Below are 16,579 nucleotides of genomic sequence, written 5' to 3'. Positions count from 1 at the left end.
CGTGATCGAGAACGTGACCTGTATCCTCCACGACTGTAGTAAGGAGAAGGTGACCACCTTCTGTAAATCTGATCCCTGTCTTGAGCTGCTCTCCATCCACCTCCTCCTCCACCACCTCCTCTGTATGATCTGCTATAATAGTCCCGGTCATCATAACCTCGATCATATCCTCTATCATAATAGTCTCTGTGGCGTGAACTGCAGAGGCGCTTCCCAAACCGGTCGTGCCGTCTATCTTACCGCCCTGTGCTGACCCGCCCCTAGTACCCCGCCACAGCATGGCGGGAAAGTGGGTGCCTGCCTTTGGGCTTCTGTAATGGTCTCCCTAGGACACCGTGATGTCGGTAGCCTTGCGTCGTTTCTGGAACCTTCTAGGGAACCATCCTTTAATCCCAGCACTAAAGAAGCAGAGACAAGCAGATCTGAGTTGGAGCACAGCTTGGTCTACACGGAGATACCCTGGTTCAAAGCAAACAAACAAAAATTGAGGTTTGGGACAAAGCCTCACTGGGTTGCCTGGGTTGACCTTGAACCCATCATGTATGTAGCCTAGGCTGATGTTAGGAATGTATTAACCCTTCTGGGTCAGCCTCCCAACCTGGGGTTATAGTTATGAACCATCAGGCCTGTGGCCTGGCATGGTAGTGGACGACTTTAAGGGAGAGGCAGGCAGATCTCTGTGAGTTCCAGGTCAGTCAGTTCCAGGATTGAAGTGTTTATAAAAAGATAAACAGATAAAGAGAATATGTTCTGTGGGTGTGTGGAGAGGTATGGGGGAAGGGGATGTCTTAGTGGGCCCATGCAGAGGCATCTCTTCCCCCTGAGGGACCAGTCACACACCTGTGTGTGTATAGAATATATAATAGTATAGAATAGAGTTTATTCAGAGCACAGGAGGGGAGCCAGGAGAGTAGCAGGGGGGCGGGGAGAGAGAGAGAGAGAGAGGGAGAGAGAGAGAGAGAGAGAGAGAGAGAGAGAGAGAGAGAGACCAGCCATGACCACGTGGAGGGGGGGAAGAGAAGGGGGGAGGGGGAGGAGGACAGAGAGAAGCTAGAGGCAACAGATCAAGAGATTAAGAGAGCAACATCAGGTTTCTAGGAACTGAAAATAACTCCATCAAGGTCCTGACCCCAGCTCCAGAATTAAGTTTGCTGTGCTGTCAGAATCTAAGGGTAGGTGATTAATGACACTTTTGAGTCTATATTTATTTAGAAAAGTGTGTTGTAAAACTCATACATCAGTTAGAGTGGATCATTTTAGAGGCCAGAAAATATCATCGCATGTAAATGATTCAAGTTTTCCTTAGTTAAGAAGGTATATTAATGACTACAAATACACCATGAGCTGTAAATATCTTTCTGCTTTAGCATCTGAATTATGGTAAATATTTTACAACTAATAAGCAATTTTCTTTTTCAAATACATCTACAGGTATATTCTCAGGAGAAAGTCATTAGAGATTGTTGCTAATGAGTAACTTTGGAAAGAGACTCTCAAAAGTCAGAAAAGATTTTTTTTTCTCTTGGCAACTGTTTCTGATCTCAAGAGAGGTAATACAGACAAGACTTCCAGACTGAATCATCTCTATTCTCAGATACACTCTCAGCAATAAATGCAAAGGGCAGGATGCTTTAGGTCTAAGAACATTGGGTAGAGTGGATATTTCTAAGTTCATCACTCATGAATGGACTTTAGAGGAGTCCAAGGTAAGTGTAAAATATAGTATTTTATGGACTATGAGCTCATATTTCAGACTGGAACATAGAAGGGAGGACATTATTACATTTGTATGTAAATAACCCAACCTAAAAGAAAACATCTTTCACAATAAAATTGTTCTTGTGAATTAATGATACTATATATGCATACATGCATATATGATAGACATATGCACAGAGAGAGAGAGAGAGAGAGAGAGAGAGAGAGAGAGAGAGAGGTTTGAGGAAAAAAGGCAGAATTGAAAACTTGAATAGAGTGACTTGTTTACAGATAGTTGAAGCATGAAACTGGAAATAGAAGAGAGGTACAAAGAGAATTTAAAAGAAATTTAAAACAGCAGAAGAAATCAAATTAGGAGACTGAGAATGAGTGAGTCAGAGAGATCACTGGACACCAGGAGAGTATTGTAGGTACCTTGACAGTCACACAAACAAAGGGTTTGAAGTAAAAACAAAGAATATTCAATTGAGCTATCTTTTTGAAAAATCAAATAATAACTTAAGGACTGAAATTTAAACCTGACATTGATGAGAGTTATTTTCAGAAATGCAAGCATAAGTGCTTGCTTTAAGAGGGTTCAAGAAAGCATGGAATTAAAACTATTGGATTAGAAAGTAACTAGGAATTGAGACAAGAGCTTTTGGATAAATATGTCATAAGAAATAGAAAAATAAGGCAATGGCTCTAGAAGCCAAGAGACTGTCTCATATTACTATGTAGCCCATCTGAAGCTAAGTCCTTAGATATAACCACAGATGCTGAAGTAGTTTTCAGATAACCGGAGTACTGAGCCTCAGTTGCTCTGAGATGCAATACATTCAATGCATTTTATAGATAAATAGGTTTGAGGTGAATACAATCACAGTGAGAATGTTTACATGGGAATTGACATCAGGAGAGGCACGTCATTGTCTCTTAATTGGGAAGGATTATCTTTTAAAAGAGAATGTGAGAGTAGCTGTAACCTTGTATGAAAACAGCCTCCTAGTTCCTGGTACAAAGGAGAAATGAGGAAAGGAGAAATGAGGTAGATGGAAAAGTGATAGTACAGGTATGACTGACAGAACAATGCTTTGTGGTTTTGTTCCAGTGCAGCTAACTTGCAACAATCTCCTAAGTAAGAATCTTAAGGGTAGAGTGGGACATCTGTGACTTAGAAGCATCTAAAGGTGAGTGTGCAGGGTGACACCCTGTGACTTAACAGATCTCCAGGTGAGTGTGCAGTGTGACACCTGTGACTTAACAGCATCTCCAGGTGAGTGTGCAGTGTGACACCTTTGACTTAACAGATCTCCAGGTGAGTGTGCAGTGTGACACCTGTGACTTAACAGATCTCCAGGTGAGTGTGCAGTGTGATACCTGTGACTTAACAGATCTTTAGGTGAGTGTGCAGGGTGACACCTGTGTCTTCACAGATCTCCAGGTGAGTGTGAAGTGTGACACTTGTGACTTAACAGCATCTCCAAGTAAGTGTCAGCCTTGTGAAACTTTAAAGTTCTCATTCTCATTTAAAAACATATTCCTGTAAAATTCATGTCTCCTTATTCTAAAACATGTGTCCATGAGGACAACTTCATATTGTGATCATCCAAAGTTAATGAACATATGAAAAAAGAAAGAGAAAAAATTATATTGTGTCATACCTACATATGTCTTCTATCTTTCACATATAGTTCATCATTTATATTTAGTGTAACATGACCCAGCTCTTTTTTTTTTTTAGTTTAATTCTGAGTCTCTTAGATGATGTTTACTATATATAGTATGAAAAGACAACCAGAAACAACTAAAATTATAACATCTCCCCATGTGTGGAAATTTAACTCCCCACATAGTTTGTGGGAAGAATGTGTGTTCATTATGCACCACAAAGCCTGGATTGTGCTCTCTCTCTCTCTCTCTCTCTCTCTCTCTCTCTCTCTCTCTCTCTCTCTCATAGTTTTTAAAGTTTTATCTACATTTACACCAATTGAAACACATATATATGAACACTACAAGCTAGAATCTTCATTTGAGAGAGAATATGAGGTGTATACTTTTCTGAGTTTGTACCAATTCCTTTACTACAATTTTTTCAGAACCATTTACTTTTCTAAAAATTTCATTTTATTATTCTTTTTCAGTGATTAAAATCTTACTATGTACATGTAGGAGTTCATCATGTTACTGTCATAAACAGGGCTTCTTCCTACATCTCCATGGATAACTCATTCTCCTCATAAAAGAAAGAGTAAAAACATAACTAAACAGAAAGTACAATGAAGCAAAAATACTGCTGAGGTCTCAATAGAGGGGGAATCAAAGAAAGAAAAAAAGAAAGAAAGAAAGAAAGAAAGAAAGAAAGAAAGAAAGAAAGAAAGAAAGGAGGGAGGGAGGAGGAAGGAAGAAAGGGAGGAAGAAAAGAATGAAATTTAGATAGAAGAAAACTGGGACAAAGTGTTCGAACATTCTCTCTAACAGTTTACTTTTTACTAGGGCATACTCCATTTTTCTTCACACATTTAAGATATTCTTTCATTTCTTTGGTGGGTCACATTTTTCTTATTATGACTGTTCTTGACCAGATCATAGGGAAGCAACTTCTAGAGTACCATTTTATCCTTTACAACATAGTCTTGTAGTTCTGGTAAAATTTGATTAAGATGAAGAATTATCAGGTAAGAAGACTAATGGAGGTTAACAAAAGCACATGATATCAGGAGTGAGAATTAGAAAAACTATGGGTGACCAGTCAGAAAGAAAAGATTGCCTATCAGGGGTGAGACAGGTGAGCAGAGGCACACCTATGAGTTCCCAGTAACCGGGCACAGTACACTATATGTAAGTAATAGGAAGGAAGAGACACTAGAGGTATTTGAGCAATGGAGTCAAGACAAAACTGAAATGTTTGCAGCTTGAATTAGAGTACAATGAGTGTAGCCAGTTTTTCTCTTGATGCAATGAGCTTTGATGGAATTGATGAGAAAATGTCTAGTCAAGGTAAGAAAAGGTGATCAAGGGGCTGAGATGTAGAAGAGTTTGTAGAGAACAATGTTATAACATTGTTTACATATGTGAGAATGAAAGACATGGATGCACCATGTGTTCAAGTCAGGACAATGCCTACAGGAAAGGTGTTTCTTTCCTGAAATACTAAAATGAACCACAGAAAGGGAGAAGGCAGTGCTCACTTCTGCCTCCAGTCACTACTAGGCAATTATCCTTTTCATGACAAGTATTTTGATTTTTTTTAATGCCAAGCACTAGGCATACTTTATGGAGAAAAATTACATTCTCCTTCGCTCTATCATAATAGGTCCTTCTAAAAAAAATACTAACCTAAAACTTTACAAAATATGAGAGAGAGAGAAAGAGAGAGATGGGGGTAATGGCCTTCATATCACAAGTGTGGCAAGGATAAATCCTATGGTTTGAAACCATGTATTATTTTTCAAAGTCATATCACAGCTCAATGAGGTACTGAGATTAGGGAAACTGATTCTGACTGTGGTGGAACGTTTGCTTCTTTCAACATTAGGTAAATACACAATGATTAGATACTAGTAACTTAAGAAGTGTTATCAGAAGTTACAGAATCAAATTTCCCACATCTAGCAAGAGGTGTTACTCTCTGCTCAGACTCTATCACAAGGGGTTGTTTTATCTTTTACTTGAACTTTGATTCCAAATATATTTTTATTACTGAGTTTATAATATTATGCTATCAACAGAAACTGACAGAAATGGAAAATTGATACCGATTAATGTGAATTTTGCTAATAACTCATAGGTTGTGGGCAGTGAGGCATGATGGAGTAGATGAAGAATTTCTAGATTGTAGCTGCCAGCAGCTATAGGAAACCGGGTTTACCTGAGAAGAAGGCTGGGAATGAAAGGGGAATGGAGGGCAAGAGAAACATGGGGCCAAGACAACGTATTCTGATCAAGGCCTGAAGTTTAATATTTTGCTTTCACATATAAAGGGGGAGCCCCAACCCCAGAGTCTGTTCTCAGTTCAGCCCAGGAACTGGGCAAGGAGATAGTAGCCAGGAGGTGTCAAAGCAAGCTCAACAGGTGGTTCATTCTTCTTAGCTCTGTAGCAGACTGTAGGGCACCAAGGCTGGCAATGCAATGCATCTCAGGTCCTACTGTTGCTTGGCCTATTGTGGTAAAAGACTTGCAGGCCTGCTTGGGCCTGGGGGAAGGGCACACCAGATCAAAATATTTAGAGCCATAGAAGGCACACAAGGACATATACCCTTCCTTAACAATATGGTTTCCAAGTGACTTCTTTTGAGGACATAAGTAATAGAATATGTTTCTTTAAGGGACTCTCTGGGCTACACTGTGAATAACACATTAACTGAGGCAATAGTGATCACAGAAAATCACCCAGGAAAACAGCAGTAGTCTGCTTAGACTGCTGGAGGCACAACAAGGGTGGTGGACAGGAAGGACAGGAGAATTTATTGAAATCCCAGTCTCAGCACAGCACTAAGTAATGACTATGCAGCCTCTGTTTTCAAAGAAATCAGAGTCAAAAATATTCACAGGAAACTTCTGATTCTATCATGCAACACAATGGTTAAATAGCATAGCTTTCACCTAGAGAATTGCAGGAAAACATTTAACAAATTGTCTCAATGTCTCCCTAGGGAGCCATTTTTAATGAACTTCAAATCTTGTTCCTCCCTTTGCTATTCTAGTTTCCATTGCTCAATCAAAGCTATGAGGCAGACACATTGACAAGGGACCAGGTCTGGGTTGATGCCAATTTTTGCCTGCAGAGAGTGAATTGTCTTCATACCAATTTCTTCTTGAAAAAACAAGACTCAGGATGAACTGCACTCAGGCTCCTGGATTTATCCTCTTGGGACTGTCCAGTGTCCCAGAGAAACGGCAGCTCCTCTTTAGCATCTTCCTAGGTCTCTACTTGCTGGGACTTTTAGGGAACCTGCTACTTCTCTTAGCCATTGGTGCTGATGTCCACCTCCACACACCCATGTATTTCTTCCTCAGTCAGCTCTCACTCGTGGATCTTTGCTTCATCACCACCACAGCCCCGAAAACGCTGGAGGCTCTGTGGACTGGAGATGGATCAATCTCATTCTCTGGATGCCTGACTCAGTTTTATTTCTTTGCTGTTTTTGCAGACATGGATAACCTGCTTCTGGCAGTCATGGCTATTGACCGCTATGCTGCTATCTGCCACCCTCTGCGCTATTCACTTCTCATGACTCCTTGTAGATGTGGGGTTCTGGTCAGTGGCTCATGGGGAGTGACTAATTGTTTGTCTCTAACCCATACTTTGTTGCTCTCTCAGTTATATTACCGTACCAATCAAGAGATTCCTCATTTTTTCTGTGAATTTGGGCCTCTCTTATGGCTTTGCTGTTCAGACACTCACCTCAATGAAATCCTGATGGTAGTTTTAGTTGGATTTTTAGGAATCGGTGCATTTCTCTGCATTGTAAGTTCTTATGGTTGTATTTTTTATGCTGTGGCTAAGGTTCCATCAGCACAGGGCAAAGGGAAAGCGTTGTCCACGTGCAGTTCCCACATCTCTGTAGTTCTTCTTTTCTACAGCACAGTCTTTGCCGCCTACCTGAAGCTCCCATCTAGTTCTCATTCCTCTGGGGAGGTGGTAGCTGCTGTCATGTATACCTTGGTAACTCCCACTCTGAACCCCTTCATTTATAGTCTGAGAAATAAGGATGTTAAGAGTTCATTGAGAAGGATCCTGAACATAGAGTAGTCTCAGAAATGAGGATCATCTATCAGGAAGGACTACACCCCAACATCATGCAAAATAAGTCAGATAACACCATGGCTAATGGGAGAATTACATGATGGCTATGGCTAATCTTCACTGTTAACTGAACTGGATTTGAAATCACCTTGAACACACATCTGGGCATTTCTGTGAAGATGTCTCCGGAGAAATTTCACTGAGGAGAAAAGATCAACTTTGAATGTATGTGGCACCATCCATTTCATAGAATCATCCTGGAATGATAAAGGGAAAAATGAAAAACTAGGGTTACTATCATTATTCATCTGTTTTTGCTTGTTCATCACAAATGCACTGTAACCTAGGACCCCATCTCCCATCTGTGCTTTTCTCATCCTGATGTATTGTATTCTTCAAACCCTGAAATAAATGAATCTTTGATTCCTAAATTGATTGGCAGGTGTTTTGCCATAGCAACAAGATAAGTAACAAATAAAATGATCTACAAAAAAATACAATGTTACATATGTTATTGTAAATTTGTCTTCTTATATTCATATTGCTGATGCATGAATATCCATTGCAATCACTACAATCATGTGATAATTACTAGCATTCCTACCAGTGGTTTAGTAACAACAGCCCCTGATATCCTTAAAGATTTTACTACATCTCCTGTTCTGGAGATCTAGTGGATTTAAGTATTTCAGTCTTTCTCAAATATCCTTCCTTCAGGTGAACCTGGATGCCACTGACAAATCATTTTAAAGGGAGCTTTAGAGTTCACAAATGTTAAATCACAAGTAAGAGGTCAGGAAGCTGATGAGTCCAACAATAACCCAGGTCAATAGAAGCAGAATGAGAAACAATATAATTTTCTTCTATTTTTTAATGGAGAGTATATTATAGATTTCCCTTTAAAATAATTTATTGTTGGTCAGTGTGTGTGTGTGTGTGTGTGTGTGTGTGTGTGTGTGTGTGTGTGTGTAGTTAATTATGACACATCATTTTGTAGGAAACCAAACTACAAATTCAACCAGCAAGTTTGCATGCTCAAAGCAAATACACACAATAGGAAAGAACACTTCTAATGTCACACTAAAATAATATAAATGAATATTATTCTAGATTTGTGATTGTATTGGTGTCTTGTTTCTATTAGTCATTAGCACCAATGCTACATACAGAAACAGACTACAGAGTGACAACTCAGTACATGTCTTTACAGTGTGATGATCATCTCAGAGTACTATTTTTGTTGTATGCAGTAAAAAACTTATAGTAATTTACATAATCTTTTAAACTAACATCTCGAATTTCTTTTTACTATTATCTTGCCCCTGGGCATAGTTCCTAAGATCTAAAGGGGAATCTGAGAAAGAGCATAGTTACTCATCTAGAGCCCATTGTGGGTGACTTTTCAATCAAGACACTGACAGTCCAATAGAAAATCTTCACTGTTCTCCTTCTTAGCTCACATTTCAGTTGGTTTGCAGTAGGCAAGCCTTCTTAGTGCCCGCTGTACCTCCTGGTTCCTCAAGGTATGGATGATAGGGTTGAAGATGGGGTGACCACTGTGTAGAGCAGGGCAATGACTTTGAAGAGGCACTGGGAATGGACAACAGAGGGCACAGTGTACAAGATGATGAGTGTTCCATAGAATGTGGACACCACAGACAGGTGAGAGAAGCATGTGGAGAATGCCTTGGTCCTTCTGGTCCCAGAAGGAATTCTCAGCACAGTCACCACAATCTGAGCATAGGACATCAGAACCAGACTAATGGAGACAGTCAGGAAGATAACGGAGAGGATAAATGTAGTCATCTGGGCCACTCAGGTATCTAAGTAAGCCAGGACCATCAAAGGTAAGAAATCACAGTAAAAGTGATCAACTAGGTTGGGACCACAGAACCACAGATGCAACAACTAATCCATCTACAATAAAGCCAGACAGCCAGACAATGAGCACCATTGAGGCCCCATGAGAAGTGACATAGGGAGTGACATATTGCTAGCCAGTGATCATATACCAGCACACCCAGTAGGATATACTCATTTGTATCTAGAGAGCTAAAGGTGAAGAGCTGGTTCAAGCAGCCAGCCACTGTAGCTGGACTTTAAGCTACTCTGTGGGTTCCTTTCCTACTGCCTTTCTACACCCTTGTGCCTTTCAACCCTGCAACACTAGATAGGAGAGAATGAAAAGGGGAAAAGGAATGTATCCATACTGTTAGACTATTGCCTGCTGATTAGGGGTATTGAGTGTCTTGGAGCAAATTTGATCTTTACTGTGAGGATATCTAATTTCTTCTTTGTGCAGGACCACTTGACAAATAGCAACAATCTATGATATCAACCAGCAACCAACTAGCAGCAGTAGCAGGAAGTGTAGATACAGTGGCCCACAGGGCTCTCCAATTTATATACCCTCTCAAGAATCCCCAGAACTCCAAATGCTATACATTTGCAGAAACTAATTGCAGCTGGCAAAATCATGCCCCTGCTAGAGCACAAGGCAAATCATAGTAAACTGCTATGGACAGTCTAAAACAGCCCCATGCCCAATATCTGGGATTAAAACAAAAACATTATACTATAACATTTTTGTGTTTGTTTGTTTTTTTTTTTTAATTACCAAAATTCTCACTACAAATCACAGGAATGTTGTCTGCCTACAGAAAGCCGTCCAGTATATTGGTCACTATGTAGACATGAGCCAGGAAGGCCAGGCTCACCAGAAAGAAATACATGGGTGTGTGAAGCCTCTGAGAACTGTCTACTACCACTACAAAAAGCATGCTCCTTGTAATAATGGAGGCATAGATCATGGTGAACAGATAGAATAGGAGGGACTTCAGAGAAACCAAGGGGCACAGAATCAGTGAATTAGGTTTCCTGTGGAGACATTTTCATGGAGTCATCCACTTTTCTGCTTCATAGTATCTAAATAAATTTTTCTGTACCTCTCTGTTTTTCATTGTAATCCTATAGTTGATATTACTGCAAGATGATGCAAAGAGAGTGTGCAAACTAAGGTTGGCTTAAATTATCTTGCATCCCTGCATTTCTTTATTCCTTCCTTACTTTTTTTTTATTCTACATATATGAGGGCAGGTTGTATTCTTCCTTTTTCTCTTTCTTTCTTCCTCCCTTCCTCTCTTTACTTCTTCTTCCTCCTCTTCCTTTTCTTCTATATTATTCCTTCTTTCTTCTTTTTTCTTCATCCTCCTCCTCCTCCTTCTTTCTTCCTCTTTCTCCTATGTTTCTCTGTCTGTATCTTATGTGCAGGCCTTGTACATGTGTAGACTAGAAGTCTCCCCTTTCTGAAACTGAAGTTACAGATGGTTGTGACCTACTTGCATGGGTGGAGACTAACAAAACTGGTTCCTCTAGAACAGTCAGTGTACTTAACTGCTGAGCTACCTCTCCAGGCTCCAAAAAAAAAAAAAAAAAAAAAAAAAAAAAAAAAAAAAAACAAAAAATAAAAACAATAAAATTACTGCTTCTTAAGTTTCCGTCCTTCCTCAAACTTTTTCTTTGTATAAACTTCTTGTTTAATCAAGTTCATAATTCTGATATTTCAAAAACTTTAAATACAAATTTATGCATTATCTGTAGCATAGAATTCCAATTCCACAATCTGTATAGTCAATCATATTTCCTTTCATGTGTAACTTGCAACATTCTTCAAATGCCTACTAGATTTATTCATCAACCACAAACTGTCACCTTCCAAAATCATTTCCAGCTACTATAAGTGAATGGAAAATTTTGCTGAGATCTCATAATCACTGTCTCATAGCCATTTTTGCTTCAATAGCCTCTGAAATCTTCCACCTTCTCCTCTTTTTCTTCTTCCTCCTCCACCTCATCTTCTTTCCAAGACAGAACCTATCAGTGTAGAGTGGCTATCTTCTAACTGGCTCTCTAGATGAGGCTGGCCTTGAACTGGGAGGTCTGCCTGTCTCTGCCTCCTGAGTGCTTGGATTAAGGGTATGTAATGCCACCACCTGAACAAGGCCTACTATCTGAATCCTTCTCATATAGATCTGATACTCCCAGGGTTGGGAACAAAGCCAAAATGATATGGGCTAAGTGATCCCCTCGATCTCTTCTGAAAAGGATCCTAGGCTTGCCAAGGCCCTCATAGCACACTGGACAAAGCCAGCTCCTAGTTCTAGATCCCAAAGTACTCAACTGGACCTAAGACCACCATATAGGGGCAATTACACCAGTACATCACCATCAGGTCACTGGCTCCCTCCACTCCCCTACAAAACGCCCCTAACCTAGCCCAGCTATGAGACTTCACTGATGTCCTCCTTTGAACCCAGGGAACCCACCTGAGAAATGGTCCAAATGAACCTGTGTTTATACTTTAATTTGGCTCAATTCAATTTATTATATAGGTATAGAACCCTACCATGTTTTACCATTTGGAGACAAATATTAAAAATATTTGAGCTTTTGTGGGCCAATGTTATTCAAACTACCACATTCCACTGCATGGAGCCCATAGCTTTATGGCTATATCATAATACAAAATGCATTTAATCTAATTTCAAAAGCCTCCATAGACACAGTTTAAAATACCCAAGTCCAAAGTCTCTTCTGAGAGTTGAGGCAATCTTATTTGTAAGCCAATGTAAAATCAAAACTTAAAAGTTAATTACTTACTTGAAATCTTAAAGCATTAAAATTACTGAAGTAAAAAGAAATCTACACAAAAGAGACTATGACACAACACAGTATTTCAGATAACTGCCAATATAAAACTATCAGTTCCCGGGGCTCAGTCCTTGTTCCCTTTCTCATCTTAGTCATTCCCTCGATGGTTTCATCAATGCTCAGGACATTACACACAAATAACTCACATGGCACCATGGTCCAAATCCATTCCTCCCCTGAAGATCAAGTGTAAAAGAGATGACTACATCCAACCCCATAGAAGATGCAGGGATGTCAATTCCCAGCCACGATCTGCTCTCCAGCATTCTCCTAAACAACCCACAAAAGACTGAGTCCATTAAACACATGGAGTTTGCCAGTTTTTATGTTTTATTTACTTTCAAACTTACAAATCTTCCACTTTTAACAACATAAACCACAGCTTATATCCAGAAGGTAAAATAAATAATAAATAAATAGCTATATCTGCATCCTCATTTTCAATAGGGAAGTAAGCAGCTGCTCACAGAAACCTAAAGTTCCACAAGGGATGAAGAAGTCCCAAATTGCCCTGTGATACAGGTGAGAAAGGCACAGGTATTAGGTAGAGACTCAGTCCTCTGGGTTGACCTGGGCTGCTCATTTTGTCACACTGAGCTGACAGCAGACAGCATGAGATGCCAACTGCAGAAAGAGAAATTGAGGGACTTGGATTCATAGTAGAGAAAGAGAGATCTGAATACATCCTGTAAGATTCAGTTCCACACAGTGCAGTACTTTCATACTGGGGAAGAAAATAGAAGAAATTTAGACTATTCCCTGGGAGTGGTGATACTGTAAAGAACTTTACTCAGAATGTCCCAGTGCTTACAGTCCCCATAACCCAGGGATCTGTCCTCTCTGTTCCACCACATGCTACAGGTTTGGCCCTGCAAGGTCTTATCTTTCTAGATGGTGAGAGAAGCATCAGAGCCTTAATTACTGTTCCTGTGTAGCCACCTGAAGCTACTGGTAACTGGGTTCTGTTGAAAGGAAGGCTGGGAATAAAGTGGAATGGAGGTCGAGAGAAAACATGGGATCAAGACAAAGTATTCTGATCAAGGCCCAAAGTTTAATATTTTGCTTTCACATATAAAGGGGAAGCCCCACCCCCAGAACTCCAGTCTCTTCAGCTGGATAGCAGCCCAGAGGTGTCAAGGCAAGCTCAGCAGGCAGCCCATTCTCCTCAGCTCCTGTAGCAGACTGAAGACCACCAATGCCTCCTAGGCCCTATTGTTTTGGTCTACTGTGGTAAATGACTAGTTCAGGCCTTCTTAAGGCTGGGGGGAGGGCATAGTTCCCCACTTAATTTTTCAAGATGTCAGTGCCAATATCTGGCCGGGCGATCATGCCTGGCTTAGGTCAGTGTCTATATTACTCCTATATTATCTGTCTTTGAGGAAAACATACATAGCATATTGATGTATGCCTCTGCCTTAGGTTTATAGGAGCTCAAGCACACTCTTACCTGTCTTTACATAACCAGCCATCATTGGCACACTCTTTCCCATATAGACAAAAACCACATTCAAACCAAAGGACCTGTGGGCATGTTCTAGATGCAATTCTTCACAGTGATGTGTAGCTGCCAGAATGAATAGCTGAGCTTGCTGAGAGCAATCCTGTGTGAGGGCAATCAATCTGCTTAAAATACAAGTTTCAAAGGTTAAAAGCAACATGATTATTCAAGCAATGTAGAAAATATGGTTGAAAGTATAAATGTTCCAGTATCTAATCCAACTGCTAATTAGCAGGGATCAGACACAAGTCTGTCCACCAGGTGGGTGGCTTTAAGTACTGAAAAAAAAAAAAAAAAAAAAAAAAAAAAAAAAAAAAAAAAAACCACTCTCCAGTAAGACTAGAGACTATTAAATCAAGTTAAAATCAGCTGGCTGATTTTGAGCCATCTTCATCATTAGAATCACAATCACTAGGTTCAAGATCTGTGTCCACTTGACAGACCAATTTTTCAGGTAGCCATTGGGCTCCATTCTCTTTTTCTGAAAAATATAGACTGAGCCATGACTCCAAATTAAAACAAGGTTGGGACCATTCCAAGTATTAGTTAAGGGGTCTCTCCATATGACCCTGACAAATGAACTGGAAGTGACCGGATGCCAGTGGCAATCTGCTGCAGACTGTCCTTTAGCATCAATTTGCAGAAAATTTAAAACAAATAAAACAAAAGCAAGGTGTGCTTTTGGTGACCTTGGGGGGTATAATTCCCCCTTTCTAGTTTAAAAAGCCAATTTTTCAGAGTTCCTTGTAAAACCAGAGAAGAAGCACCAGTAGCTGCTTTTCCCACACTCAAAGAGTTATGAAGATATTATTTTAAAGTTTTATAATCTCTCTTGCAATTTCTTTTCCTTGAGGATAATAAGGAAATCTCAGTAACTTTCAACAAAACATCTCAAATGTTTGACTGTAGCCAAATAACTACAGTAGCCAGTTCTATTATCTATCTTAGTCTGATATGGAACACCAAGCACAGGAAAATAATATAGGCAATAACTAATTATATTTTTAGTTGCTTCTCTTGTTAAAGTAGTTGCAACTAGAAAGCCTAAAAGGTGTCAAGTCACATGTACATATTTTAATTTTTTAAAATCAAAAATGAGTAACATCTATTTGCCAAAATTGATTACGTATAAGTCCTCAAGGCTTAACACCATTATGAAAAAATTGAAGATACTGAGAACAAGTTTTTGCAATTTAACTTGCATACTTTCTAGAAATGCCAAATTATTGTCTCAAGCTATTACTATTTTGATGCTGTAAAGAATAAGATTGTATGGCCAATTATTTCTGAAAGGCCTATAATCTGCCTAGTATACAAATCTGCTCTGGCATTGCCCTGGGGTTCAGGCTATCCAATATGAGCTTTTAAATGTCTTATGAAGTTAAGAAACAGTACATGTTTCTTAAATTAAGCTGTATTTTTATAAATAATTATAAAATTTGAGAATTAGCAATATCTAAAAAAGGAACAATTTTAAGCAATTATAAACCATGAGACATATACTGGCTATGAGTATATAAATTGAAAGCTTGATTTTTTTCAGCATTTCAAACAGTGGCTACAAGATATAATTTAATTATTTGTGCTGGGGTCTGGGCCAGAGCACTGAGCAGATCTTGGGTGGCAGCTCTGCCCCCAATCTCCAAGAACCCAGAGGAAGCAGGGATCCCAGGTGCTCTAATTTGGGCAGTATCCTGTCTGAGCTTGAGCACTGAGCAGATTTTGAGCCCCAGCTCTTACCCCACTAGTTACACCCACCCCACAAAGTTCTGATACAACCAAGATAATAGGAAAGACAGGCTCCACTCAGAGATAGGGCATGTAGCACTAAGGAGACCCAGATGGCAAAAGGCAAGCACAAGAACATAAGCAACAGTAACCCAGTGGTACTTGGCATCATTAGAACTTAGTTCTCCCACAGAAGAAAATCCTGAATTTCCCATATCACTAGGAAAGCAAGATTCAAATTTAAAATCACTTCTAAGGATGATGATAGAGGACTTCAAGAAGGACATAAATAACACTCTCAAAGAATTTGAGGAGAACACAGGTAAACAGATAGAAGCCCTTAAAGAGGAAACACAAAAATCCCTGAAAAAATTACAAGAGAACACAACCAAACAGATGAAGGAATTGAACAAAACCATCCAGAACATAAAAATGGAAGTAGAAACAATCAAGAAATCACAAAGGGAGACTACCCTGGAGATAGAAAACCTAGGAAAGAAATCAGGTGTCATAGACACAAGCATCACCAACAGAATACAAGAGATAGAAAAGAGTATCTCAGGTGCAGATATACCATAGAAAATATTGACACAACTGTCAAAGAAAATGCAAAATGCAAAAAGTTCTTAACACAAAATATCCAGGAAATCTAGGACACAGTGAGGAGACAAAACCTAAGGATAATAGGTATAGATGAGAATGAAGATTCCCAACTTAAAGGGCCAATAAATATCTTCAACAAAATTATAGAAGAAAACTTCCCTAATCTAAAGAATGCCATGCCCATAAACATACAAGAAGCCTATAGGACGCCAAATAGACTAGACCAGAAAAGAAATACCTCCTGTCACATAATAATCAAAACACCAAGTGCACAAAACAAAGAAAGAATATTAAATGCAGTAAGGGAGAAAGGCCAAGTAACATATAAAGGCAGACCTATCAGAATTACACCAGACTTCTCACCAGATACTATAAAAGCTAGAAGATGCTGGATAGATGCCATACAGACCTAAGAGAACACAAATGCCAGCCCAGGCTACTATACCCAGCAAAACTCTCAATTACCACAAATGGAGAAACCAAGATATTCCACGACAAAACCAAATTTACACAATATCTTTCCACAAACCCAGCATTACAAAGGATAATAGCAGGAAAGCTCCAATACAAGGAGGGAAATTATACCCTAGAAA

The 16,579-nt window shown here is 39.5% G+C and overlaps 1 protein-coding gene and 1 pseudogene across 1 annotated transcript; one reads left to right on the top strand and one right to left on the bottom strand.

Moving 5' to 3' along the window:
• The first annotated feature begins 1,599 nt into the window (after positions 1–1,599).
• On the top strand, positions 1,600–7,993 carry LOC117724776 (olfactory receptor 1f45-like). The gene is made up of 3 exons (XM_034524695.2): positions 1,600–1,706; positions 2,810–2,888; positions 6,405–7,993. The coding sequence occupies exon 3, from the start codon at positions 6,536–6,538 to the stop codon at positions 7,451–7,453; it is 918 nt and encodes a 305-aa protein (XP_034380586.1). The 5' UTR covers positions 1,600–1,706; positions 2,810–2,888; positions 6,405–6,535; the 3' UTR covers positions 7,454–7,993.
• Positions 7,994–8,774: 781 nt separating this feature from the next.
• LOC117724293 (olfactory receptor 11A1-like) lies at positions 8,775–13,626 on the bottom strand (annotated as a pseudogene).
• Positions 13,627–16,579: the final 2,953 nt, after the last annotated feature.

The sequence above is a fragment of the Arvicanthis niloticus genome, chromosome 20 (genome assembly GCF_011762505.2).
Source record: "Arvicanthis niloticus isolate mArvNil1 chromosome 20, mArvNil1.pat.X, whole genome shotgun sequence".
Taxonomy (NCBI): Eukaryota; Metazoa; Chordata; class Mammalia; order Rodentia; family Muridae; genus Arvicanthis; species Arvicanthis niloticus.
This window is presented reverse-complemented; position numbering and strand designations above follow the sequence as displayed.

What these genes read in the sequence shown, in the direction of transcription:
- LOC117724776 (XM_034524695.2), top strand. Translation starts at nt 6,536, where the DNA reads ATGAACTGCACTCAGGCTCCTGGATTTATCCTCTTGGGACTGTCCAGT.